We start from the raw sequence: 27,727 nt of genomic DNA, 5'->3' as shown, positions 1-27,727 counted from the left end.
TTGTTAATCACATGACCCTTGAGATGCCAGGCTGGGTTTGTGGTAAGTGTCACCAGAGAACTCTACGGACCAAATGTAACAACATTTACACTTTCACACACAAGTACTGCTCACACAGAACACTACTACATTATTACAACATTTAAAGAATCAATAATGCTCGTTTGTCATTCAGATGAACACAGAAAAGTTACCAGACACGTACATGTGTACAGTTCCTCTTTGGGAGAAAAAAATAAACTAATTTTTCATATTCACAAGGACCTTGAAACTATACAAAACTAAAAGCATTTCTTATGTTATTCTTATGGAAAAATAATTCATTTCTTCTATCACACCCGCTGTACTGTGCCATGGTGTGCTATCTCATTTTTTGTTGTTTGTATTTTTACACAACTATTAGTAACATTTACACACATTTACACACTCTGTGTAAAGCACCGAGAGAACCTTATGGCTATTTAACTCTCTGCTGTTTGACACAAAGCTCCTTCACTATTTTGTTTTTTTTCTTTAAATAGAAAGGCTTAGATGGGGCTAACTTCAAGCAACTGAATTGTGTTAAATGCATTCATTTAAAGACAGGTTTCAATACTACGATTTATCTGTGTACATGAGATTTTAATTTACAAGCTCAGATTAAAACCCCAAACTTAATTTTATATGATGTGTTTAAAATGGACAGCTGGTAGTGCAGTGGTTAGAGCTACTGCCTTTAGACCCACAGGTACAAGCCTCACCTCTGGCTGTAGTACCCTTCAGCAAGGTACTTACCCTAAATTATTCCAGTAAAATTACTCAGCTGTATAAATGGGTAAATAATTGTAACCTCAACACTGTAAGTCACTTCGGAGAAAAGCATCAGATAAATGTTACTCATTTTCTCATAACTTTAAGTGATTTACAGGTGGAGGAACAAGGCATGCGCCCTCAGCCAGCCATCCATCCCACAGAGCCACATTTATATTTTCCCGTGAAATCATTTTTACATAACAGGAAGCACCGACTCTCAGTGGTAGAGTTACTGCAGTTTTACGGTAGAACTCATTATTATTGTAACATGTCAAAGAGAGCTTGCCTTTAGAGAGTCTGGTTGGAATTTGGACTGTGAACTTTGAGTTACAGACTTAATCCCACAAGGTGTCAGTAGCGACACAGCATCAAGCCATCAGTTATGAGCTGGGTTTGCGGTGCACTGGAGAAGCCATAGGGCATAACTCAGAAATCGCAAGACTGGAATTTCTCCAATTAAGGCAGTTTTGGGTGATACTGGGGTCAAATATGTAGAAGATGAGATTCAGGCTGAGTCATCGTTGGCATCAAGATTGTCAGAACATCACAGTGACCATGCAAAACACACCCACCACCAAGCATGCAGAGACATCTTCTCTTCCACTAAGCCCATACGCAAAAAAGATCCAAACCACATATTAGGATGTGGACTAAAACATGTTAAAAAATATATATATATAGATACTATCTATTTTGGACATTGGGCATTTGATGGCAACTGGGTGAGTGCGGATCTTTGCTTTTTCACAAGGCGACAATATCTGGCACCCGAAGGATCTCCAAGCAACCCGAGTATCATCTCGTTAAACTATTATTTGATTATAAGAAAAGTGCATCCTACTTACACAGGAAAATATATCACATAAAGAATGGAGTTCATAACAGTTCCCATAAATAGTGTGAAAGGATTAGATACACCCTCTTCTAAAAAGATGCACAAAGTCACTTCCATAAGGCGATATGTCTGTAATCGAGACTAAACTTAAGTTGTTCAAACACCGTTTGCCATTCTATCACCATGTAGTTCTGCCATTACAACTGCTAATACATCCATGCAAAATCCATGCAGTGAAAATAAGTTTTCATGTAAGATATATTAGCTGTCCTTATTTCAGTATTTTTAGAAAAATTTAATTATGATCATGTGGCAATAAATGACTGAGATGTGCCTTGCTCTAACTAAATAATTATGTTACTGACATTTCTTTACTAATATATAGAACATGCTGTATACAGAATATACAGACATGCCGGGGGGGGATGGTGTATCTAATCCTTGGTATGTAGGCAGACCATATTGGATGCTAAGATGGAGACAAGCTCTAAACCAGGGTGCAAACAGCTGCTCCTGTGGAAGCCAGTCTCCTGTATGTAATTTTTAACAAATCAAGTCCAATCCCAAATAAGGATAACAGAGGAGCCAGCGTTCCACGGATGGGCACCGGAGCCCTTCACTACAGTGCATTGCCGTATTAGTAAAACGAATGAAGGCTCTCGTGTGCTCAACTGTGTTCCTGGCTGAAAGAGCGATATCTCTTGTGTAGACACCTGAGTCCTTGCATATTGGATTCTTGCAGATGTATATGCTTGGTTTGCAAAATGGAAAGGAAATACGGGAACACAGACGGGTGAGCAGGCAGACGAAGGGTGTGCCGGGGCGCCCGGACTCGGGGCCACGGCAGTCACTGGAAGGCTGACTGCAGCTCCCTGAAGGCGGCCTGCCTCTGCTTCCTCTCCTCCGCCTGCCTCTTCTTCTCCTCCTGCTCCTGGCGGATCTCAGCCTCAAAGCGGCTCGACTCGCTCATGGCCTGGACCTGCAGCAGAGCACGGAGAAGCCTATGGGCTGCTTTTCTCATTCAGTCACTAGAACATTCATGAGTTACGATCCTCACGTAGCCTGGTGTCCAGACCGAACCCTCTGATCAAGTCAGACAGTGTGCAGATTTAATGAATACACGTACTGTATAATAGCATTTCACATGGAACAGTCATACTATACTGTAAATGCTGCTATGGACTTCTTGAATTGCTCATTATAGCTGCTGCACATTTTACAAATCACTGCAAAATGCCACTATAAACACAAACATCTGAAAAAGATAACAGAACATCCCTTCATAACTGTTACTTGTCAAGTATAAGATTAGCTTCTGGGGTAAAAATACATGGTGGGCAAGCAGTGTAGAAGTGAGATGGAACTGATGCAAACTGCAACATTTGTCTCTTAAGTATTTAAAAGACTGATTATGAATGTACAGCAAACCAATACACACCTTGATGAAGTCCCCCCCTTGCAGAAATGTTTTGACAGCGCTAAGGAAAAGGTGGTAATGGGTAGTATGAAAACCATAAGTACACTGGTGTGCAGTTACTCTGAAAGTTGACCAGAAAAACTGCACACCAGTGTACTTATGGCTTTCATACTACCCATTGCCACCTTTTCCTTAGCGCTGAGGAAGCAGAGTGGGTAGGAACCCCTTTTACACACCTTTGCCTCAAAGAAGGTCTTGGCTCCCTTGACGCCCTCTGTGGAAACGTCGATTTCTGAGAGGCGCGCCAAGGCGTGCAGCCCACTGTCCTCAGCCAACTCCCCAGCCGCCGCCTTGCGAAAAATCAGCAAAAACTGGAAGGGAGCAGAAGAAAAACCACTCTTACTGTATAGTACAGTTAAATTGATATAAGAAAATGTGTTCAGGAAGCTGCATGCCAGAGCACTGTGTTCCTCCACCTGTCAGGCCCACTGGAATGGAATAGAATGAGGTCCCCTTGTCCCTCAGAGCTACTGAATCCCTTCTAGAATTCAAGAAGGGTCAGAAAACATCTCTTTCAGACCCACTTCTCTCACGACCTTCTTAAATTACTTCAGCACTATCTGCTATGACTATCAATGAATATCTACGGATTTGCCAACAAACTATGGGTAACTTTAATGCATTCAAACCTATACCTGCCTGATCGCCATGAGACTAGCCCTGGTCTGCGTTGGCTGATTCAACAATTTCTCCATAACTCAAGTTGGATAATTAGTGAAGCCGCCAATGAGAAAGTCCAGAGATGTTCCTCAACATGAAAACATGTCTCACTGAACACCATCCTCAAATCACAGATTAAGGCACTATATGAGATATGCAAAGCGCTTGGTTTTCACTTATTTAGGTTCTTGGTCTCACCTCCCGGAAGCTGAGCTTGCCATCAAAATCCTCGTCCACCTCCTTTATCATGTTCTTCAGGCCTATGTGAGTTTGCGGGGCCCCCAACTTCTCCATCATCAGCTTCAGCTCCATAAGATCAATGAAATTGTCCTTCCCTGCATCGTACCTGCACAAAAACACAAGGTGGGCTCTGTCATATAATGGTAGTCATTATTCATTCATCTTATGTAATGCGCACATTGTATTTGTTGCGAGATGTGCGTCACTTTGAAGAAAAGGGTCTGCGAAATGAAGAAATGTAAATGCATACATTTCTGGTTTCAATGGAGAAGCCAAAATAGAATATAAGATGAACCTACAAATAAGATATTAGGACTAAGGAATTTCCAAGTTTTGCTTGAGTAAACCTTGCGACAGACAAATTTTGTATGTGTTGTACCCAAATTAATAATTTAATTCAGTCCCTCCCCCGACACACACTAGCTAAAAGATATCCAAGAGGACGATTGACAGCCCACAACTCTTGTTGACAGAGCCAGATTTGTCAGCTGTGTTGCATAACGGCTCTCACCAAGGGTTGAATCATGCTATTTTGGCAATGCTGTGTTTTACGCCAAGTCATATATGAAATATCTGTAATATCAATATGTATAATATCACTGAAATAGCATCTCCCCTCACAGTGAGATCTTTTTATCTTGCAATGACATCCAGCTCTTAAATGAACAAAATACAACTGGGGACTTCGCACTGTTAATACAGTATATATTTTAAGACAACATATTTATTTAGCATCCCCAACCACACTTTTTTATGTGTAACCTTGCTACTATTTCCATCTCTGTGCACATTTTAATGTCAGAAAGCCAATAGAGGGGCAACACTAACATTTTAATGAACATGAGTGGTCATGCTCAGCCCGCCATATATCTGTAGCACTGACTTTCTGGCACAAGGTTCGATCCCCTGTTTGCACCACAAACTGAACATCAGTAAACCACTGCAGATGTACGCCATCCTCCTACATTTACATTTATTCATTTAGCAGATGCTTTTCTCCAAAGTAATGTACATCTCAGAAAATACAATGTGTCCATTACATTAGCAGGAGGAGAAACTTGGATGCAGAAGCGAGATTCTTAAGTACAGTTTGTTTCTTTTCAGCATCTGAACCAAAGTTCATCACACGAGAAGCTGCATAAAGCTTTATCCGAATATCGACTACTCCTGATCACCTTCTTTGTAATTTTTAAGATACATATAAACTACGTTACATTACAGGAGTAGCTGCGTAAAGGTTTATCTGGGCATCATCTTAAAGTTATAGTGCATGAACGTTTACACCTTACACAAACTTAAGAGATGATGGGCAAAGTGAGTGTGGAAGAGGTGCGTTTTAAGACTCTTTTTAAATGTGGACAGGGATTCAGCAGTTCTGAGTGAGAGGGGGAAGTCGTTCCACCACAACGAAGTCAGAACCGAGAACCTCTGTGCTTTACCTTTTGTGTGTGGGACCACCAAGCAGGCAGATGTGGAGGAGAATAGCGGTCTCGTTGGGGTGTAGCGGATGATGAAGCCAAAGCTCCTAAAGCTCTGGGCTGTCATTTGCGCCATTGTTCTGTAACAGGAAAACAGCCTGCTGCTAGCGGTTAGGAGCGAGGAGAGTGTGGTCCAAAATGCGGGCAATCAAACATGAAGCATGTCATCATCCACACATCTGTTCAGTGGAGGCATCTTGAACAGCATGTTGGGTATTCAGTACGTTTGAGTTACAAATTCCCGAAAATACATTGTCCTTTTTATTTAATCATTTATTTTTCATTGAATTTTCACGAATATTTTCAAAAATTTGTTAATTGAGGAGCACACATGACCAGTGTTTCTGGATCCAGCCATTGTCTAGCATTAAAGAGCACTCAGAGTAGGAGCGTGACACTGGATTAACTCAACTGGCTTCCATGGTGTGCATAGCTTGTGTGTGGTGTTTGGGATTGTTGATGAAGTCCTGGGCACTCCAGATACCTGCACCACACTGAATACCTCCACTGTCAGATGCAAGACGCCACTGGAGTAAGGGGATGCTGGGAATGCGGATTTATATTTACATTTATTCATGTAACACTTTTCTCTGAAGCAACCAGGACGAATTTACCTATTTAGACCTCTGGGAAATTATTAGTGTTTCAACTCAGGTCATGGACCTTGTTCAAGGATTTGAGCCTGGGTCCTTTGAATCCAAAGGACCACGGTTAACCACTGTGCTACCTGGGGCACGCATGTTTCAGATTGAACCACCCTGTTGTATTTGCTCAGTGGAGGAAAACCTCCTTTCATTGCTCAATAACATGACATCTGAACTGAGCCAACATGAAACACCTGCATAATTTCTATAAATAATAATAACACTAGTAATAATAATAATAATAACTTAAGAAATTTCAATATATCTATAATCTCATTGTATTGCACAGCAGTACAATGACAATAAAGTCTTCAATTCAATAAACAGATGGAACAGAATCTGGCTTATGGTTTGGGAAGTGCTTGAGATCCATTGCTCTCTGTAGTCTGGGAGGTCTAACTGATGTGGACGGCAGTCATCCGTTTTGAAAGGGATCCAGCATATTAAATAAGGCCCTGTAATGGTACGGGCTGCAAATCTCTCCATCAATATCATGCCCCATTTTTCTCACTGGAACCAGCATAGTTTCATTTATATTACACAGAACACCCATGTATCTTGTACACAGTCATCTTTCTGGTAGACAAGTCTTTCTTTAAAAAGTTAAGAGCTTTGCCCTTTCAGCGAGAGATTAAAAGAACAAGTCACTAATAGTTGTGCAGGTGACCTGACATACATCCTGTTGACTAATTCTTTTTACAATTGGATTAAAAAAATGAAAAAAAGGAAGTGAACTGAAATGGGGAAAAATGATCTTGCTCTGAACATTCATCTTTTGGTCTGGCAATTTAAGGAATATCTCTACAGTATGTGTGCTGTGAGAGATAAGCTACTGGGGTCAAAAGGGGACAAGCAAAAGGGCATTTCTCTCCCTCCCCATCCCTTTTTCTCTCTCTCATCTCAGTCATCTCTTATGTTTCTTTTCTTATTGTGTACTGGTTGCTCCTTTTCATCTCATCCAACAATCTGACTCATTTTCAAGGCAGGAAATGTCAACGTGCTCTGCGATGTCTTGGAAGGGTCTTGCGGAGAAACCTTAAAAGCATGTTTTTTCCACCCAGCTACTGAAAGCAGGGTAATTTCCACGGCAGAGCTTTTTGAACGAACAAACATCCATTACAGCATCTGTGTTAATGGCCCATAAAACCACCTACATTCTCAAATCGGGGAACACATTCCATACAAACATGGTCCTCCGTTTTCCGTTCAAAGCGGTATGATGAAAATGCATTTCAAAATGTTGTTTTAAAGGGAAATAAAATTATCAGGCGAACAAAATAGCCAAGAAGGTTGTCTTGTAATCAAAACATCGCAGGTTCGAGTCTCAGGAATTACCGCTATTATACCATTGAACGATGCACTTAAAATGAATTGCTTTTGTAAACATATCTAGCAACATTAAAAAGGGCTTACAAGCCCGGTATTTTAGTACAGGCAGTCCCTGGGTTATGAACGTCCGACTTACGTACAACCCCCCATAAAGTAAAAATTCAAGTTACATAGAATGACTCGCAATAACAAACGGCGCTACTTTGCGACGCGCATCAAAACATTGCACGTCTACAGCGGTTCATCAGCTCGTGGGTGGGGCGCGTGAGCCTGAGGTAGTACAAAGACTTCCTTCTTTTCATGTTAAGTGTCTGGTGTGTTACTGTATTTGACTCTAATTTTTTTTTTTTGTTTTTACCCTCTTAACCATGGCACCAAACCGTAAACGTGAGTACATTTCTATAGGATATACGTTGCTTTGGGGAAAAGCGTCTGCTAAATGAATAAAAGTAAATGTGATGCAAGTGATGGTGATGCATCAAAGAAAAGGAAAACGATCACGATTGAAAGTAAAGCGGAAAAAATAAAGCAACTGGAAAAAGGTGAAACACCAACGAACGTTGGAAAAGCGTTAGGCTACAGTCGGTCAACGATCGGGACAATTTTAAAAGACAAAGCAAAAACGGAGCATGTAAAAGGCTCTGTCCCGATGTCCGTCTGTCTCTCTTCCTTATTATAAATACTGTAGTAACATTATCTCTTTCTACGTCTGTATTATAAATACTGCACATAGCTACATTATTATTACTACATTGTATTATTATTATTACTGCACTGCTACATTAAAGATGTTTTAAGGTATCCGGAAGTGTTCTTTAAGGTTTTTTTATGCATATAAAGGTACACAATATATGATATGACAAACATTTCACTAACTGATGTCAGACACCCACCGCACCTAACTCTTCCGACTTCTGTAAAAATCCGACTTAAAGACAGACTGACGAACGGAAATTATTCATAATCCGGGAACTGACTGTACAAGTCCTGAATAAAACTATTTGTAAAATAACAATGTATTTAACCTTGCAATGTATATGTAGCCTTAAAAAGTAAAAGGAGGTTAGTTCTGGTTTAAAAACAGGATTGTGTGAACAGCCCTGTTGGAACCCATGACATCCTGGGGGAACAGCATGGCCCTGAAGAACTAGTGTGTTCTTCAACGTGCTGACCATTGGATGTACTGTATAATTTCATGAGTCTTCCCTACGGCATGTCCTCAGCACCTCTGAGATCTGGGATAAAAAACCCTCTGTGGGTGGTGGGAAAATATTCCATCTCCTTGTCTGTTTAGGTTCACATATCTGGGTACCAAAACTTACGGTGCTAAATACTTACTACAGACTTTTTATTAATGGTGATTTACATAACTCACTATAGTAGTCCCTCCTTATCCATGGGGGCTATGTTCCAAGATCCTCGGCATATGCCTGAAACTGTGGATAGTACCAAACCCTATATATACTTTGTTTTTTTTTTCCTATACAGAAGAAGAAGAAGAAAGAAAACTAAGGACCAATGCCCAGGTCTCATAAGATTTTTTTTTAATTAAAAAAAAAAGGGGGGGGGGGGTTACTTGAACACTCGATCTAATAACTGAGACAGCTACTAAGTGATTGAAAGGTCGGTAGCGTATACACGGTGGATACGCTGGACAAAGGGATAATTCACATCCTGGTCAGGACAGCGCGAGATTTCATCACACTACTCAGAACGACATGTAATTTAAAACATACGAACTGTTTATTTCTGGAATTTTCCATGTAATATTCTCGGACCGAGGCTGACCCCCGAGGGCTGAAACTGCAGAAAACAAAACCGTGAATAACACACACACACACAGTTTGAAACCACTTGTCCCAAGTGGGGTCACGGTGAACCGGAGCCTAACCCAGCAACACAGGACGCAAGGCTGGAGGGAGAGGGGAAACACCCAGGACAGGATACCAGTCCATAGCAAGGCACCCCAAGCGGGACTTGAACCCCAGACCCACTGGAGAGCAGGACTGCGGTCTAACCCACTGCGCCACCGCACCCCTCGGGAGGACCACTGTCTACTATTTTATTCACCTATGTATCTGTAATGAATCGAGTCAGGTGCCTTGTGAAACAGTACAACATAAGGACTGATGGGAACTGTGCTATGTAGTGCAGGTCATCGTAGCCAATGTGTTAAAATAATGGCCTCCAAGTCTTTTGAGGTCTTCTTGCATAGGTTTGAATCCTGCTGACTATGTGCTTTAATTTTACTGCTACATGGCTGGGAGCTGCCATTGCCTGACTCCCGTCATTTAATGAAGCAGCTGGTAGTGTAGCAATTACAGCCATTGCCTTGTAATCAAAGAAGCTGGGTTCAAATTCTGCCTCCTGCAGCAGTAGCCATGATCAAGGTTTTTGGCCTAAATCACTCTGGTAAAAAGAAAAAATTATCCACTGCATAAATCGGCAAAGCACTGCAAGCAGCAAAAAAAACCTAAAATTTAAGTTACCTTGAGGAAAGCATTAGGAAAAAGCACTATACTGCCCTGAGTGGGAGGTGAACTGGCATTCTGTAATGTGGTCTAAGCAAGGTCGATAAATTAAAAGCATCCTCAAAGAGTCCCAAAATGTGACGCCAGATGAGGAAGTCTCTGGCGATACGAGTTCTGAATGTGCATAAAGAGGGTGCCGTGGATGTGGTTACACTGCAGTCCGGAGGGAAACACTAATTTCCCAGCTTCCTCAAACACGCACATGCTCCGGGAAACGCATAATAAGAGGAGAAGAGAGAGGGAAAAAAAGACATTTTCGAATTAAGACAAATCCATAGTCGGCATAGCGTTGAGCACTTTCTCAACTTGGCTCAACACCCATCCTTGATTCTTGCAGTGACAAGTTTCTTGACATGGGGGTGGGCTCAAAGCTACAGAATTACTGTGATTTTACTGGCAGGATGTGCCAGAACAAAACCAGTCGGCGACCCAGGTAGAAGACAGCCTTTCACAAGGCAGGGAGGAAGGAGGTGCCATCATTCCAGGACATCATGCCATCATTTGGGGACGGCTGGTAGTGTAGTGGTTAGAGCTGTTGCCTTTAGATCCAAAGGTCACAGGTGTGAGTCCCCCTTCCAGCTGTAGTGACCTTGAGCAAGGTACTTACCCTAAATTGCTCCAGTAAAATTACACAGCTGTAAAAATAAGTAAATAATGAATAAGGTGTTTTGGAGACAAGCATCAGCTAAATAAGTAAACGTAATTCTAACTGCAAGGCTTGCAGATCCAGACGATGGGGCAACTCCTGAATGACAGTGAATCAGCCACCCTCATCACATCCATACCGTGCTTAATTAACGCTCTCAGGAAGAGGCATTGGGGGGAAAAGAGCATGGAGGCTGGAGTCATAAAGGAATCCAGAAGATGCAGGGGAAGCTGTGTTGGCCTGAGTCACAAGGTGATTGACTCAATGGTTTTGGGAATCCATCCTATGAGCAGTGCTAGAATCACGGTCTGCTTATCGTAGCCAAAGAAAGGCGAGGTCTGTCGCTGCCGGTGAAATCCACCTGGGCGTCCACACGCTTCTCGGAACTGGCTCCTCAGCCAGAGGAGCCAAGGAGGGAAACCGCAGCTCAGTGACCAGGCCTGGCCTACTCTTGCAGCCCGGCTCCTCACACCGATGACGTGGACTGCAGAGCCGGCCGCCCCCTCCCGTTTCAGGAGAGCCGCCATTGGTCCACACCACACCAGCATCGTTTCCCCCCACGGCTGCAAGCGCCACCCCGATCTGCTCGCACGTGCGCCTCTCCGTGCGCCCAACCACTGCCGCGCTAATCCTCTTTCACATCCCGCGCCTCCTGATCTCCCCCTGTGGCACTGACTGCAGTACAATGTGCAACATGGGCTCAAATCCCTCCAGAGTGACTGCAGCTGCATCCTGGAACAAGAGACTCATGATGAAGTGTTTCAGCAAATACTCAGCTGTGGAAGCAGATCACGGGCCAATAAAACACTGGACTGGAAACTCTGGAGCGTATGTCAATTACCATTTTATGGTATGTGTGTTTTCACTGTGATGAATAACGAGGCTTTTACAGCATGCGGACTCGAGGGTCGGTGAGCATCGTTAGGACTGGAATGCAAACGGGCAGCTGGCCGGGGGTCGTTAGTTGCTAATGAGGATGATGGACCCCCAGTTCAGCAGAGGGGGAGGTTGAACGCTGGAGTCAACAGGGTGGGGGACTCGTGCTCGCCGAGCCAGTACCGCTCTTAGCTACAGACAGCCAGGCAGTACTTTCATAACAAAGAAAAATCATTACGCAAATGATCGCGTTTAAGCCGAGTTACAAGCGTAGTTCACAGATCTGTGGTTATACGGATATTACAATTTCTTTTCAATTTAACTTTCTAACCTCTACGCTTTTTGCTCAGGAATGAAGGTGCCTGTTCACTGCAATTGAGAACGAGCATCTCCTTTCGTCTCCTTTTCTCTCCGCACCTGAAATCTATTTCTGGTTGCTAGGCAACAGCCAATGAGATGAAGCATGGGAAAACCCTTCCTTTTAGCCCCTAGCAAGCTTCCAGCAATCTACATGCATTACACACACACACACACACACACACACACACACACACATCAGAAACATGGCTCATGCAGAGTATGAATTTGTGCTCAAGGCTTTTACTGGACAGAGGGAAACAAGAACAAGGAGCTGCAGTGCAGTGTGTAGCAAGAAATGACATCATTCATAGCAGAGCTGTACCGTTACATGACTGGCTGGCTACACAACGGGGTACGAACAATGCACTATGAACCACAAACATGCGGACGGTCAGGAGTTGGACTACCAAGTGATGCTGGAGAATTCAGCCTGACTGCATAAATATAAAATAAACTGAATTTTTTAATAAACTAATGATCCTTCCTGCAATATATAGTAGGAATCATTTCATAATAAAGGAGAAAATCAAATTCCACTTCTATGGTGGAGCATGGGTTTTAAAAACTACGCGTTACAGAGAGAGAACCTGCCTCTTCTCACACACTGCTCTGGTCTAATTCTATACCGCCGACCTCCTAGCCATCTCTGGAAGAGCCCATATTTTACCATGTCACACCACCAGCAGCCCTCCCAGCTTACCCTGCTCTGGTCACTGCCCATACTCATCTGCCCAAATCATGTCTTAAGGAGATACTCAAGGTGACCTTTCACTCTTTCATGGACTGGTTTTAAATATTTTTTTTTTATCATTTAATCATTCCTCTTACACTTCTCCAAAGCAGCTTCCAATGTTAGGTTTTTACTATGCTACTCACAATTACCCATTTATACAGCAGGGTAATTTTTATTTTATCACTTCATCTTTAACCTTGATCAAAACTACTGCGGTAGGAATATGGATTCAAACCCAAATCCTTCAATTGCAGGGTAACTACGCACTGCACCACCTGCCTACATTATGAACATATGAAAAATTTCCATTCATCTGAAACACAAAGTTCTTAAAAGAAACACGGTAATTTCCAGGAAAGGCCAGGTTATGATACGACTGGAGCATTTAAGGTGTGTCTTACATGGGATACTGTGCTGGTTGGGCTACAGGGGGACGAGACTGTCCTGCAGCTCCTGTCAGAGATGCACAAAGAGGTCCAAGGATGTAAAAACACTGCAGATGTTGAACTTTACCGCCTTGGGCTACAGCGCCGCAAAACAAACAGCGAGGGAGCAGACTGGAAGAGACATGGAGAGTGGGATCAGAGCACGGAATGTTGGAGGAACTCATAGGACACCACCTCCCCTTGTGCGATGACTCAGAAGCAGGCGAGATCTTGTACGACGTGGGCGGGTGGCCCAGCAGCGCATCACGAGCGCAGGCGGCTGGATGGCGGGCGGTTCGCGAAGAGCTGTACGAGAGCGCATCGATGCCGAGTCACAGCCACGCACGGTAAGTTGGGAGCCCACGCGGATGCAGGGACAGCATCATGCGGCCACAGCTTTTGGGCTTTGGCCTAAGGTCAAAGATCATGGGAACTAGTCACAAGGCCTGGCTTAAAGAGCTTTTCTCCAGTATAGTACATCCAGAATATTGTTGTATGGCCATGGACATCACCTCTGTTTGTGAATGAAACTCAATGACTCTGCGCTGCAGTAAAGCAAAGTGATTGATTCCGTCTTCAGTTCGGTAGCATCCGACCCTGCAAACGTCATCAGCACAAACACAAACACACACAAACACACACACACACACACACACACACACACACACACACACACACACACACACAGAAACCGCTTGTCCCAAGGAGGGTTGCAGCGAGCCGGAGCCTAACTCAGCAACACAGGGCGCAAGGCTGGATGGGGCGGGGACACACCCAGGACGGGACGCCAGTCACCCCAAGCAGGGCTCGAACCCCAGACCCACCAGAGAGCAGGACCCAGCCAAACCCGCTACGCCACCACGCACCCACTTAACGCAAACTCATAACCATAAAAACAAAAATGCGTTCACTCCTGAGCAAGTTGTGTACATTGCAGCTCTGCACCACTATTACTGGCTTATCAATGTAAAACCATGAAATATGGAATTAAAACAATCTACATCCCAAACAACATCCTGCTGCCTAATGTACATTAATAAAAGTTTTTGTAATAATTTACAAACATATTACCTGTACATACATACCTTCGAGGTACCTTTTGTCTACATATTTTGGGCTTTACTGAATTTGTGCTTTTTTCTTTTTTTACTAAAAAAATCATTTTCAAACTTGTTCTGTGTTTAAACACTGTGATTAATAATAACCATAGTTTATTATGAATACAGAAGGTTAAAAAATGCTTTTGTAATGAAATGCTGTCATGAACAATTATTCATCCGACACCTTCATCCAAGACAAATTAGCCGTGATTTACCCATACAGCAGGGTATTCTTACTCTTTCAATTCAGGAGAGGCACCTTGACCACCGGCAATGCAGGTGAAGGCGGGATTTGAGCCAACAACTTTCAGATTGCAAGGAAAGTGCCCTAAACACTGCAGCACCTGGTGTCCCTCAGGATGTACAACCACTGAAGATGTAACAGAGATGCACAGTGATCCAGAGCGTCTGCCTTTGGGCTGAATTCAGAACTTCCTCCCACTACTCTTCACCACTTATTTATAGAGAAAACATTCCCAGCAGACACTTGCTCAACCACCTGCCAAGATTTTCAGCAACTTCTAAAAAAACTAAATTGCGGTATTTTGACAAAAATTGAGGTATTTATGTGCTCAAATGACGTACAAAGAACTGATTCTTCTTGTTTGCATTCCAAACAGTAAAAATCGAATGTGTTCCAACAAACTGCACACCATCACCACCCTGCAAATGCATGACTCGAGTTTCACCAAGACATGTACATAAAATTTAATATTGTTCTAGATGTGCAGCAAAAAGGGTAGCTGGGCTGGTAGTATAGTGACTAGAGCTTCTGCTTTTTAGACCCAAAGGTTGTAGGTTCAAATCCCACCTGTGGCTGTAGTACCCTTGAGCGAAGTACTTACCCTCAAATGCTCCAGTAAAATTGCCCAGCTGTGTAAAGCGGTAAATAACTCTAAGCAAACCTACACTAAGTCACTTTGGAGAAGCCAGTCAGCTAAATGATTATGTGTAGATCACAGTTCATCTACAGCACTTCTCTTGGCTCCAACATTGCCACTCATAGATTCCCAGAGCATTCCTTCCACGATGATGCTCAACTCTTCCTCTTTTCCCCCAGCCAACAAAAATGTGTCCCCTCACACCAGAACCTGCCCTTCTCACTTCTCTACTTGGATGACTGACCACCATCTACAACTCAGCCTTTCCAAGATCTGCCCATTCTTCACAATACACTTTCAGCAGCTTCTGGGCAAGACCATGGTTATGGCCTGTCTGGCCTTCCAACTCCTCCTCCATCAAACCTCTCCTGACAGAGAATACTGCTGCACAGGTTGTGTTTGACCTACCATAGCGTTCCTATTCATCTCCCATCCTTCTCTCTCTCTCTACTGGTTTCCTCTAGTTTCCTGTATCGCTCAAATCTCTGGTTACAGCCAACAAGGTGGTAAAAGGATGATCACTCCCCCACCTTTCACTCCTTGGTGATGTCGCTCACAGGGGGTCCAAAATCAAAAGTCTGTAGGTTCTCAGTTTCGGCTCAGATGCTCTTAATGACCTCCCTCGTCCCTCAGAACTGCTGAATCCTTTACTGCATTCAAGAAAGATCTTATAACCCATCTGATTTTAAATCCCCTTCTCTGCTGACAGAGACAAATTTGTGCCACAATTTGTATGTCTGTCAAGATCATCTATGCATTTCCAACACATTCACAGGCAGCTACTTGAAAAGTATGCAACAGCAAAACAGTAGCGCCGGACAAGTATAATAATCAGTAGTTATGTATCTGTGTCTAAAGCTCTTTGTTGCAAAATGCTCTTTCATTTACTCTGAGGTGTATCTCTGCAGAAGAGTGATGAATTAATAAAGGCATCACTCTCTATCCATAATTGCTTATCCGATGGCAGGGTCATGGCAGTTCAGCGCCTATCTCAGACACATAGGGTGTGAGGCATGTTAGACCATTGCAGGCACCAGTGTGTCGCAAAGCCATCACACACACACAGGACGATTTAGAAGCACAAGTTCACCAGAAACACGTCTTTGGACTGTGGGAGGAAACCCACAGGAACATGAGTCCATACACACTAAGCAGGGACCAAACCTACGCCCATTTGTGCAGCGCAGGCAGCGTGAGGCACCCACACTACCACTGCACCACCATCCCACCCTGAAAAAATGAATGTATTATACAAATGTATATTAATGTATCAATCTAACGATCTTGACCAGCCAAGGAACATCAATGTACTGATGTTCAATACCTTTTACACACACACACACACACATTATCAGAACCGCTCGTCCCTTACGGGGTCACGGGGAACCGGAGCCTACCCGGCAACACAGGGCGTAAGGCCAGAGGGGGAAGGGGACGCACCCAGGACGGGACGCCAGTCCGTCGCAAGGCACCCCAAGCGGGACTCGAACCCCAGACCCACCGGACAGCAGGACTGCGGTCCAACCCACTGCGCCACCGCACCCCCTACCTTTTACATCATGTTGACATTTCTTTATCCAGACAGATACAGATGAGGTCAAAGAAGCCTACATACCTGGTTACAGGATGAAAAGGAGACTTGAACCTGTGACCTAAAGGTTGCAAATACAGTTTCCAAAGAAGCACCTGACATTCTGCCCCACAGTGACATGTACAACATATGGTGTTTTTCTGTAACTCACCAAACACTTTGTGTGTTGGGGTGTGAGGGTGACTCACTCCCAGACCACCCACAGCCAAGCAGCACGAGTGCGTCCAACGGGCCCACGAACACAGGCCATCTGCATCAACGCCGGCGCACCCAGGGACTGCCGGACCAGTTTGTGGCGCCGCAGCCCACCCGCGCTCCCAAACGGATGGGATTAGCAACCGCGATGCTAATCAGTGGAGCTTAAGTGCAGCAATCGGATCAGGCCAGGGCTATAGATAGAGACGCTGGCAGGAACGCTTTCACTGAGAGCAGCCTGCCATCTACCATTGTGACGGGTTTGTACATTTCTAGCACTGTACATGTGTTCCTTCAGACATTCTCAGAAAGTCTTAAGAAGAAGAAGAAAAAAAAAGCAGCGACGGCCCTTCCACTTCCGACGTGCGCCCGTCCACCTTTTTGCCCTCCTAGCTCGAGAGTATGTGCGCAGAATGGTAGATTCAAGAGTCTGCCAACTTCAAGGGGGTTGATGGTAAAACTCAAAACCTGCTCTCTGTTATCCAGGCAGATGCTGCTGGACGAGTGTCGATAAGCATAAATTCACAATCGGGGGTATGTTTGAATGAGAGGTTGATGGATGGGGCGCTTGAAGGGCCATCAGCGGCAACATCGCCAGCTCTACGTAGGCGGCGGAGAACATGGTTATCGAAGCGGTACAAAGCCCATCCACTCCCTGACCTCCACACATCCTATCATACAGGTTGAGGACTTAAACTCATGGAAGACAGCCTGTTCAAATCCCCTTCTGTTGAACCTTTGACAAAGGAACTTAACTCCTCTTTATTAAATGGTCGGACTGGATGAAAGCACCAGGAACTCCAGGCTGCGCGAGCGTGTTATCAACACACACCCATCTTGCGGGAAGGTTGCACCCTGCTGTACGCGGAACTTGAAACGCTGACAGACACGCGGTGTTTTCACGACGTCCTGCTTAACTCCATCTGCGTTTGCGCATAATTATTTACGAGCCGTTCTGATGTTCCCGCCCTCGACTCTTCATTCTCATCTGTCCCTGTCAGGGGTTTAATGCTTTCTGACGACAACTCATCTGCCTAATCCCTGGCAGAGGGGGGTTTGCATGGGCAAACGTGATTGCAGACCCCATTCAAACTGAGTGCGGAGCTTCGGAGAACCTCCAACTTACATTACACATATTTATTTATTTAGAATAAATAATTTAAAATCAACTTCCAATGAACTCTATGTAGTGTTATCAGCCCACACACCTTATTCAGTGCGGTGACTTACACTGCTAGATACACTACTTACAGTGGGTCACTCATCCATGCATCAGTGGAACACACACACTATGGGTGAACCTGAACAGCATGTCTTTGGAGTGTGGGAGGAAACCAGAGCACCCAGGGGAAACCCACGCAGACATGGGGAGAACATGCAAACTCCACACAGACTGAGCAGGGATCAAACCCAAGTCCTCTCACACCACTCAGGCTCTGAGACAGCAGCGTTACTCGCTGTGCCACCCAGCTTCTAACAGTAATTGTCTCCGGACAAGATGATGGTCATCAAAGCGCTCCTGATGGTCAAGGTGAAGTGGGAACATTGCCACGGGACATCCAGGGTGAAGCGTTTCAGGTGCAGAAACTTTTCACAATCATGCCATTTAGGGTAAAATACCATGTAATAACTCAGCCAGGAACATTTTATTTTTGGCTGGCCCCTAAGAAACCTCATACTAGGCAACCTGGGGAGAATATCCCAGCCCTTAGGTTTAGAGCGCCACATGGTTTTTATTGAACAAATTAACAAATGTAAAAGCACAAAAGTGAGCATAAATATTCTCAATTTTGGATCTACTGAAGATCGTCTGTCAGCAGAGTCATCCTTATTACAGTTCATCGGGTTTTCGGACAAAGCCGACGGAATATTTCTTGTTCGATGAATTTTCTTACCACGGATAAACACTGAAGGCTGCTTCTTATGGCTGCATTTCATTGATTTATTACGTACCCAACAGCACTGTTTGCTTTTAAAGCCTTTTAAAAGACCCAAGCAACCTTTTCGGTGGCCTTAAATATTGCCTGTTTCAGGGCTGCACATGCTCAGTTGGAGGTAAACGGGAAAACCCATTGCTGGGGAGGTTTGTAATTAATCTTTTTTGTTAATCATTGCATTTTATGAAAAAGGTAAATTGTAACATAAAGGAAAATGATATTCATGATGAAATCTACGCAAAGGTCTTGTGTAATTTAACATACTGTATGTCGGTCAAGGTTTTACCTGGTTCAGGTCTACATCACTAATTCCAGTCTTTATGTAAATAGTTCAGTCCTTCCAAAAAAAAATTTTTTAAATTTGGATATATAAAGGGTGAATTTGTACCGTTTCAGAATGATGGTGTTCCTAGTGACATACTTGAAATGTAGAGTACTTTTGTAAATACTTTGGTACTCAAATGAGTTCCAACATCTTTTTTTCAAAAAAAAAAAAAAAAAAAACCCAGAAGAAACACATTCACCCCACACCAAGACACAAGGTTGGACAAATGCAAAATGTTGAGAAGTTGTTATCTAAAGCTAAATGACTTAACAATAAGACTCTAAGATCATCCTGACTCCATGATGCAAACCTAACTCATTCTACACAAACTTTAGCTGACCTTACACCTTTATCCAAGGCAAATTACAATATCAGTTAAGCGACTTTACAGTGATTTACCTATTTATGCAGCTGGGTAATTTTTACTGTATCAATTTAGAGAGAGTACCTGGCCAAGGTACTTGTACTGCAGCAGAAGGTGGGATTCAAACCCCTTTGCATGATGAGGGCTTTCACCACTGTACTAGCGCCTTAATACCAGTTACTGCGGTACTGGATCCAGAGATACCATCATGCTCCTTCATGTTCCGTCACCATGGCTGGAACTGTATCTGGATCATCATACGCAAACCCCACATGAGCCCAGCACACCATGTTATATAGAAGTAACGATGCAAAATATGCAGTGTGTGACTCTGAACAAGAAGTATGTTGAAAACAGAATTTAGTCTCAGAGGCCATCGTACCGTGCAAGGTGTAAACAAAAACATTCCTTCATGCACATGTGGAACATAAAGGTTTTACCATTTCACATGTCGATGTAATCAATTAATACATCATTAATTAATGGTTTATTTAAAAAACAATGGATTACCACAGATTCTGTGCAAAACGCACTAAAAACTGCATGTCCGCAGCGTGAAGAGGAATGCCGCGGAAATCCGAGTGCGTGAAAAGCAGGTTTGACGGCTGTTTTGTAGGAGCGCCGCGTTTGCATCTGGCCAATACGCGACTCCGGTAGGAAAGCAATTCATTCTGGTATTGACTCAAGAGCTCGGGACCCCTGCCAGCGAGAGCCGAGTGTGTCCTGCCAGACAGCATCATTAAACTTCGAGACAGGGGCGCTCAATCTGCGCGAGGCGTTTCCGAGGAATGAGGCCCAGCTGCGGCTCGCACCCGCACCAGCTCGGATCCAGGTGCTCGTTCAATGGGCCTGTCCAAAGCCACCCGGATGATGACGGCAGGGGACACGTCCCAGTTCTAATGGGTGCCTTGTAAGATGATAGAGACGGTCCCCAAGTTACGATGCTCTGATTTACGATTTTTCGACTTTACAATGATGCGATAGCGATACCCGTTCGGTAGAAACCAGATTTCGAATTTCAAATTTTGATTTTTTTTCTTGGGCAAGCCACATGCGGTACGATACTCTCTTGTGATGCTGGGCAGGTGGGCAGCGGTAGATCCACATCTCCCAGTCTATCACGCGGTCGCTAGCGTATACAACGATACCCTACAGCGTTCTGCGTTTCCAGCGTTTTTTGGACACCCCCGGTAGCGACGTTGTGTTTTGTGCATCCATCATGCCTACAAAATGCCCATCTGTGTCTCATGCAACTAGTGAGAAGAAGGATAGGAGGGCAATTATTTTTGAGGAGAAACTCAAGATAATTGCCCAGAACAAAGGCGGCAAGCCCGTAATGGCCATCGCAGGTGAACGTAGACTTTTTCAGTCGATGATCTCCGCCATCTTTGAGGATAAGAAGAGATGATATTCGGTAGGATAGGTGTATTAAATGCATTTTCGACTTACGATATTTTTGACTCACGATGGGATTATCGGAACGTAACCCCATCGGAAAGGGGACCGTCTGTAAATAGTAATAACATGAGATGGACTGGCATCAAGATAGGCTCTGAACTTCTATGACCCCGTCAAGGACAAGTGGATAACAAAATTAATAAAGAGTGAATAATGATAATAAAAATAATAATAAGAAAGAAGAAATAAGTCAATAATATATAGTAAAGAGGGAAAATATTCATTCGTGTTTACTAACCACCTGTTCTGAGAGGGTCGCAGCAGTCCAGAGTCTTATCCTGGAATCACTGGGTGATTATACACCCTGGATGGGATTCCAGTCCATTGCAGGGTAGCCACACACGCTCACCTCACTCACGGCAATTTAGTGCCACCAATCTGTCTCAGCTGCATTTCTTTGGACTGTGGGTCCAGAATCGCTACTCGACCTTTTGGCTAAAATCAAAGTCTTTGGACTGTGGGAGGAAACTCATGCAGACCCGGGGAGAACATGCAAACTCTACTTAGACTCTGCCTGATTCAAACCTACGCCCGAACAACCCAGGCGCTGCGAGGCGGCAGCGCTACCCGCTGCACCACCGTGCAGTCTCTAGAGAAAACAAATAAATTAAGCAATATAATAATAAAATACATGTAATATCAACTGTCATTGGAATAAGCACAGATCAGCTCACAGTGGTCGATAACACAGCATCACAGCAGACTTCGTTGTTACAAAAAAATAAAAAGACTTCTGTTGTTTAAATGGCACCTTTATAGTGTCATACCAATTCTATATTACAGGACAGTGTGCCCCATGCAGGGTATATCCCGCCTGGTTTAGTGCTCAGCGATTCTGTGATAGGCTCCGGACTGCCACGACCCTGTTAAATGGAAAATGACAGTGAGCGGACGTTACAAAAGGCACGATATACCAGACACGATAACCTGTGGTGTTTAAGCTCTTTTAAATACTTCATGGGGTTATTAGAAACCCGGTTCAAAATAGTAATGATGGCGGTGAAATCCGAAGCACAAAAAAGTAAATATTAAGTTGTTAATAACACTATTATATACACTATTGCTGTAAGTCAGACGTCCCGAGTTATGAGGCAGCGCACCTGGAATTGAGTATTAATGTGATTGGTTTCATTCCTATCCCTGATAACAGAGCAGTGCATTGGGCTTAAACTACCATTGTGCTAATTCTAGGTAAGCATATCACGTATGGATGTGTCATCGGGTGGGAATTTTGACCAAGACTGGCCTTTTGCATATTCTAGCATTACATCATCCATCACATACAGTATCTGGACCTCTGTGATAAAGGTTTTCTCCTGCGCTGCTTTGGCAGGATCAATGAGTCACACAAAATGCCATTTAAAAATATATTTTTTTAAATTCTTTGTGGATTTTTAAGGAGCAGGTCAGTCCCCTCGCACCTTTGTTTCATGAGGTCGAATTTGTGGAGCGGGTTACACAAAGGAGACTCTGTTTTCCCAGTGGGTGTAAAAAAAAAAAAAAAAAAAAAAAGTGGGTTCTGAGTGTATGGGAATACCCCCCCACCCACCCCAACACCCCCATACTCACTGGCATCCCATTCCCATACTGCCTGGGCCTCATACAAAGGATCTGTGTGTGTGCTGGCACTGAGAATCACCGCAAGCCTGAGAGTTTCTGGAACACAAAATGACCCAAACACCCCCCCGCCCCCAAACCCCTTTGAAACTTGGGGCCCTTAATCGTAATTTGCATTACATCATCAGGATCTTCACTTGTTATTGACCTTGGCTGCTTTTGACTACCTGTCACAAGAGGGACAAAATCCACCCTTTTTTCTCTTTTACCACTCATTACGCGTCCGTTCAGCATTCAGACCTAGAACTGCCGGACGAAGGTTCGACACCATTCAGTTAAATGCCGCATGGGCTGAAACATGAGGGATGCTCCCAAATATGACGATATTTCCGAAGACACGATTGCCTATTGTCTTGTCCACTGCACCCACGAGACATTTTGGATGAAACGCTGGATAAACTTAAATCCCAAAGTCAGATGTTTTCCAGGGTCATTGCATCACAATAAAAAAAAGAGCTTTAGAATGCTGGCTCTCACAGTATATTATTAATTAACGACTGACTATTATTGACACATTGCTGGAAAAGGAATTTATAAAGTTACAGTCTGCAGAACACAGGATCTCACATAAAATCATTAACCCTATTACTATTATTGGCACATCGCTGATTGTAAAGGGACATTATATTATAAAGTAAATCTGTAGACCACAGGTTCCCCCCATTATGTCATTAACTAATTATGGATTCTTATGGACACATTGCTGACTAAAAATGACATTTTATAACATGTAAGATTCTGCACACCACAGGTTCTATCTCATTATATTATTACAGAACTACAGACTACTAATGGCACATTATTTACTAAAAAGGAATATTTTATAATGTGTAAGAGCATGTAGATTACAGGCTCTCCCATTAATTAAATTATTGACTAAATAGTGTCAAAAATAGACTGTATGCTCTATTAAATTATATTATTGACCAACTATTGCCTGTTATTGACACACTTTTGATTAAAAATTGATGTGTAACTGCAGGTTCTCTCACATTATGTTACTGAATAACTAGACTTATTACTGACTCATTATCTAAAAAAGGATTTTATTAAACATGAGAGAGCATGTAGATTGCAGACTCAGTTTATTGACTAAATATTGCCTATTAGTGACATATTGACTGCAAAGGCAGGCACAGCTGTAGGTTGTTCTACAATGTATTACTGAATAGCTATGAACTATTACTGACTAGAATAAAAAGTTTTTTTTTGTGAAAACAGAACATGCAGACCCTGACATTTAATTGCTGATTCAGTTATTGATTGTTATTATTAATTACTGACATTACTAACAGGGACATTATTCGTCAGGACCTGCTGCATCCAGCTGAAAGATCAAACTAAGTGAAGCACAAATGTGATACTTATTTCATTTTCAAACATTATTGTGTCATTTAGTCGGTGTACTTAAATTCAGTGTTTTACATTTTGAGCTATAAGCGTGGAGCGGCAAGTAACTTACGATCCATCAGACATAATAAGTCTAAGATGTCACGACGTAGATGAGCCTGATGGATGCGCGCCGGCCGGTGACGATCGATGCTGAGAGGCGCGCGACTGCGCTACAGAATATTAAGAAATGTGAAAAATATTGATATTAAGAATATTAACAGCGTTCTGCACACATGATTTGTACCATTATTTTGTGTTTAATTTCTGCCAAATTGGCGCACGTCCCACCGATTCCCGCACAGGCGTCGGGGGGGGGGGTTCTGTGTGTGTTTTCAGCGGCAATTATTCTACGCAAAGCCGCAGCGCTCCACGGAGCCGCGGGAGCGCGCTGCTCGGGCACGCGAAGGCGCGCTGACGGAGACCCCGGGACTGACTCACTGTTTGAACATCCTCTCCATGTCCTTGATCTGCTTCCTGGAGAACTCCTTGAACTCGTTGTAGGGGTTGAACACCCTCATGGTGCGCCGCGGAAGCTCTCCCGACCCCGGTCCTCCTCCCCCGGCGCCGATCCCGTCGCTCGCAGCGGCCGCCTTTCCGGCTCCGTCCTCCGCCGGCATCCCGCTCCCCGCCGCCGCCGCCGCCGCCGCCGCCGGCTCCTGTCCGATGTGGAGCCGCCGGTTCAGCTTCGATGACAGCTCATCAGAGGCCATCCTGATCCTTCTCAGAAATAATACCGATTTTAGAAAAAATATATATTTTTAATCTAGTAAAAAAATAAAACACTAATATATAAAATAAACCAAACGGCGCGGTCCATAAGCAGTGGATCCTCTCCTTTGATATAAAAATATATAAATTTATAGACCGAAGTGTGGCTCAAGACGATGAGCAGCAGTGAGGAATCAGAGATTGTCCACCTACTCCTCCAGTATAATAAACTAATTCCGACCCCCCCCCCCCCCCCCCCCCTTCCCGGGCCCCCTCTTAAAGAGACAGTGCGTTGGTACAGCACCGCACAGCCCTCGGGAGGGACCCCACGTCCGAACAGACCACCCGCCCTCCTAAAACGACTCCTAACACCCCGAATACCACGTTGAATTCTTTTTACACTGACTCCAGAGCTCCAGCTCCACCTGTCACCGAATTTGTGTTCAGAAAGCCGCCAATATATGGTGAATCCAATGCACCAGTACATTATCCTGTCTGTGCTACGTCTGTATTTGGCTGAAGGCAGTAATGAATATTCTCCTTCTTTAACAGTGTAACACTTGCAATTCATTGTGAAAACACTTTACTTTTCAGGCAACATGTAATGCAGCAGCTATAAAGGATTCGTGCCTCTCTGTTTGCCTTGTCTCTGAAGGTTACTGGCTCGAATGACAAATGTTTAACATTGAATATTATTATACAGCCTCTCCTTATACTTACGACCTATGCAACTTACGACCATCCGCACATACGACGGAAAAAAGTACTGTATAAATGAAAAAGAATAAAGAAAAAAATATATGTAAATATAATAATCGATGCCTTAAAAAGTCCCCTTTACAATGATTAACCCACTTTTACAACATATTGTAAGTGGGTTAAGACTGATTCTTACTGCATCACTTCAGGTTAGGGTTATGGACAAGGGCGCAACACCATGATTCAAACCAACAACCATCTGACTGCAAGCAGACAACTATAAATAGTGAACCAACCTCTGCATTTTCAGTTCATAATCACACCACTGGATAAAAAGGTTTTAACCTCACTGTAGTTTGTAATTAAAAATATATATTCTTCTTCTGGGGGTGCGGTGGCGCAGTGGGTTGGACCGCAGTCCTGCTCTCCGGTGGGTCTGGGGTTCAAGTCCCGCTTGGGGTGCCTTGCGGCGGACTGGCGTCCCGTCCTGGGTGTGTCCCCTTCCCCCTCCGGCCTTACGCCCTGTGTTGCCGGGTAGGCTCCGGTTCCCCGTGACCCCGTAAGGGACAAGCGGTTCTGAAAATGTGTGTGTGTGTATTCTTCTTCTTAACGGCTGGTGGAAAACAAAAGGTGGATTATGCATATATTTAATTGACTAAATTGTACAGCGTGAAGGAGATTTTGTGAAATCCCTGTCCGGTTATTCATCCACATCGACGAAACAACGAAACACCTCATCGGCTGCGCTCATCATGTATGACGCAAAATTTGGAAGAAGAAACACAGCCACATTTCTCCACAATTCTTCAGTGTAATTTTTGTGTTAATTATAATTCATTATTCAGCTCATTCAGGCAGAACAAATTGCCAGTGTATTTGAAAAAGTGCAAAATGAGTTTCTATCACAATGTTGTGCACAAAAAAGTAAAATATTAAAATGAGGAATGAGGTTGGCAATTAGGCAACGTGTTTTATCGTTGCCTGTTATGTGAGATTTATACAGTTTTGCATAATTCATCAGTGTGAGTCTGGGTGTGTAAAGTGCTAAAATGTGCCTTTAGGCAACAGCTTCTGGTTGGTTTTTCAATCTGCCCAGATGACAAAGCTTCACACTCTTTATGGATGGTTCCGTGGTGATTAATCATTTAATAGAGTGGAAATTCACAGCTTTTTTACCACTGCCTTATGAAACCTTTGGAAAACAAGGTGCCTCTCAAATAAAGAACAAAACTTACTAATATTCCTCATAAACCCATTTTTAATAAAACAGCTGCAGTAAAACCAAACCATTCCACTGAACAAAGACTGAGTCAATCAGGGATGTAGACTTTTCCATCCTTTTACCCTGCAGGGTATTTTACCGCATCAACTCAGGGTATGTACTTTGATCAGGAGTAAAGTGCTAGGAATGGGATTTGAATCAACAACCTTTGGATTATGTCAACGGCCCTGTTTGCGACACCATCCACTGTTCAATACACCACCGTGAGTCAGCTCACCCGTACAGCCAACGGTGCCGTATGATTATTTATTACTTATACTGTTATTTTCAACCTTCATTTACCTGACTGCACTATCAAAGTAGCTTAAAGTGTGAGGCAACCAAATTCACAATAATTTACCCCATACAGCAGGGTATTCTATTGTATCAGCTCAGCAGAAGTTCCTTCATCAAGGATGCTACAGCAGGAACAAAATTTGACACGAGAACCTTCCGGAAAGGTAACAGCTCTAACCACTACGCCACCTGCTGTTCTCATTAACGCCATTCGTGAGTAGTGAGGTCATTAAAAGCAGGTGATTCCCCGGGATTCGAACACAGCTGGTGATGAGACAAGCGCTGTGCCCACGAGATGCTGAGCTAAACCCTGTGGCCTCCAGAGACCCCATTACCTGGTCTGTGTCACACCTGGTGACTCACTACGCAGTAGTTTACTGTAAAGGGTCTGGCCATAAACAGGGTCATCGGTACAAGAGTCAAGCATACATACCGTAGTAACAGCACAAGCAGTGTGGTGCAAGTCCTCATCTTTCAAAAGCAATAAGGAGGGCGGAAGAAATATGCATTGCAGAAAGAAAGTGTGAATTCAGCTGCAAATGAATGCGGGAAGAACCAGATGTATAATTTTGAAAAAAAGCAAAAGATTAATGAATATGAATATTTTAGTAGAATTTTCAGACTGATTCCTCTTTATTTCTTTAGCCTGTGGAGTATCATGGAAATTTTTTCTTGTATGATATATATGATATACACATGAAATAAAGGACATATATGATTAATGTGAAAATGTATATATATGAAAATACATATCTATACAAATATTTCAGAAAGTTGCCCCCAATGTCAGCGCCTTAAGGTACGTGTATGTAATAATGGAGGCAATGTTCAGGAAAGACTGCTGTTGTTTCCATGGTGAGATGAAAAGCCTCCCGC

General features: G+C 43.5%; 1 protein-coding gene across 1 annotated transcript; it reads right to left on the bottom strand.

The window, feature by feature from the left end:
• Positions 1-813: 813 nt before the first annotated feature.
• Positions 814-24,785, bottom strand: LOC108924884 (EF-hand domain-containing protein D2-like). Its single transcript, XM_029260123.1, has 4 exons — positions 24,325-24,785; positions 3,963-4,110; positions 3,281-3,415; positions 814-2,606 (listed from the first exon to the last, which is right to left on the bottom strand). Exons 1-4 carry the CDS (start codon positions 24,594-24,596, stop codon positions 2,475-2,477), a joined length of 687 nt encoding a protein of 228 aa, XP_029115956.1. The 5' UTR covers positions 24,597-24,785; the 3' UTR covers positions 814-2,474.
• Between the last annotated feature and the right edge of the window lie 2,942 nt (positions 24,786-27,727).

This window comes from Scleropages formosus, chromosome 2 (genome assembly GCF_900964775.1).
Source record: "Scleropages formosus chromosome 2, fSclFor1.1, whole genome shotgun sequence".
Lineage (NCBI taxonomy): Eukaryota > Metazoa > Chordata > Actinopteri > Osteoglossiformes > Osteoglossidae > Scleropages > Scleropages formosus.
This window is presented reverse-complemented; position numbering and strand designations above follow the sequence as displayed.

Coding starts and splice junctions, on each gene's coding strand:
- LOC108924884 (XM_029260123.1), bottom strand. CDS start 24,596: ATGGCCTCTGATGAGCTGTCATCGAAGCTGAACCGGCGGCTCCACATC. Junction 3,416..3,962: donor GCAAGCTCAGCTTCCGGGAG/GTGAGACCAAGA, acceptor GCTCCCTTCCAG/TTTTTGCTGATTTTTCGCAA. Junction 2,607..3,280: donor AGACCTTCTTTGAGGCAAAG/GTGTGTAAAAGG, acceptor GCTCTGCTGCAG/GTCCAGGCCATGAGCGAGTC.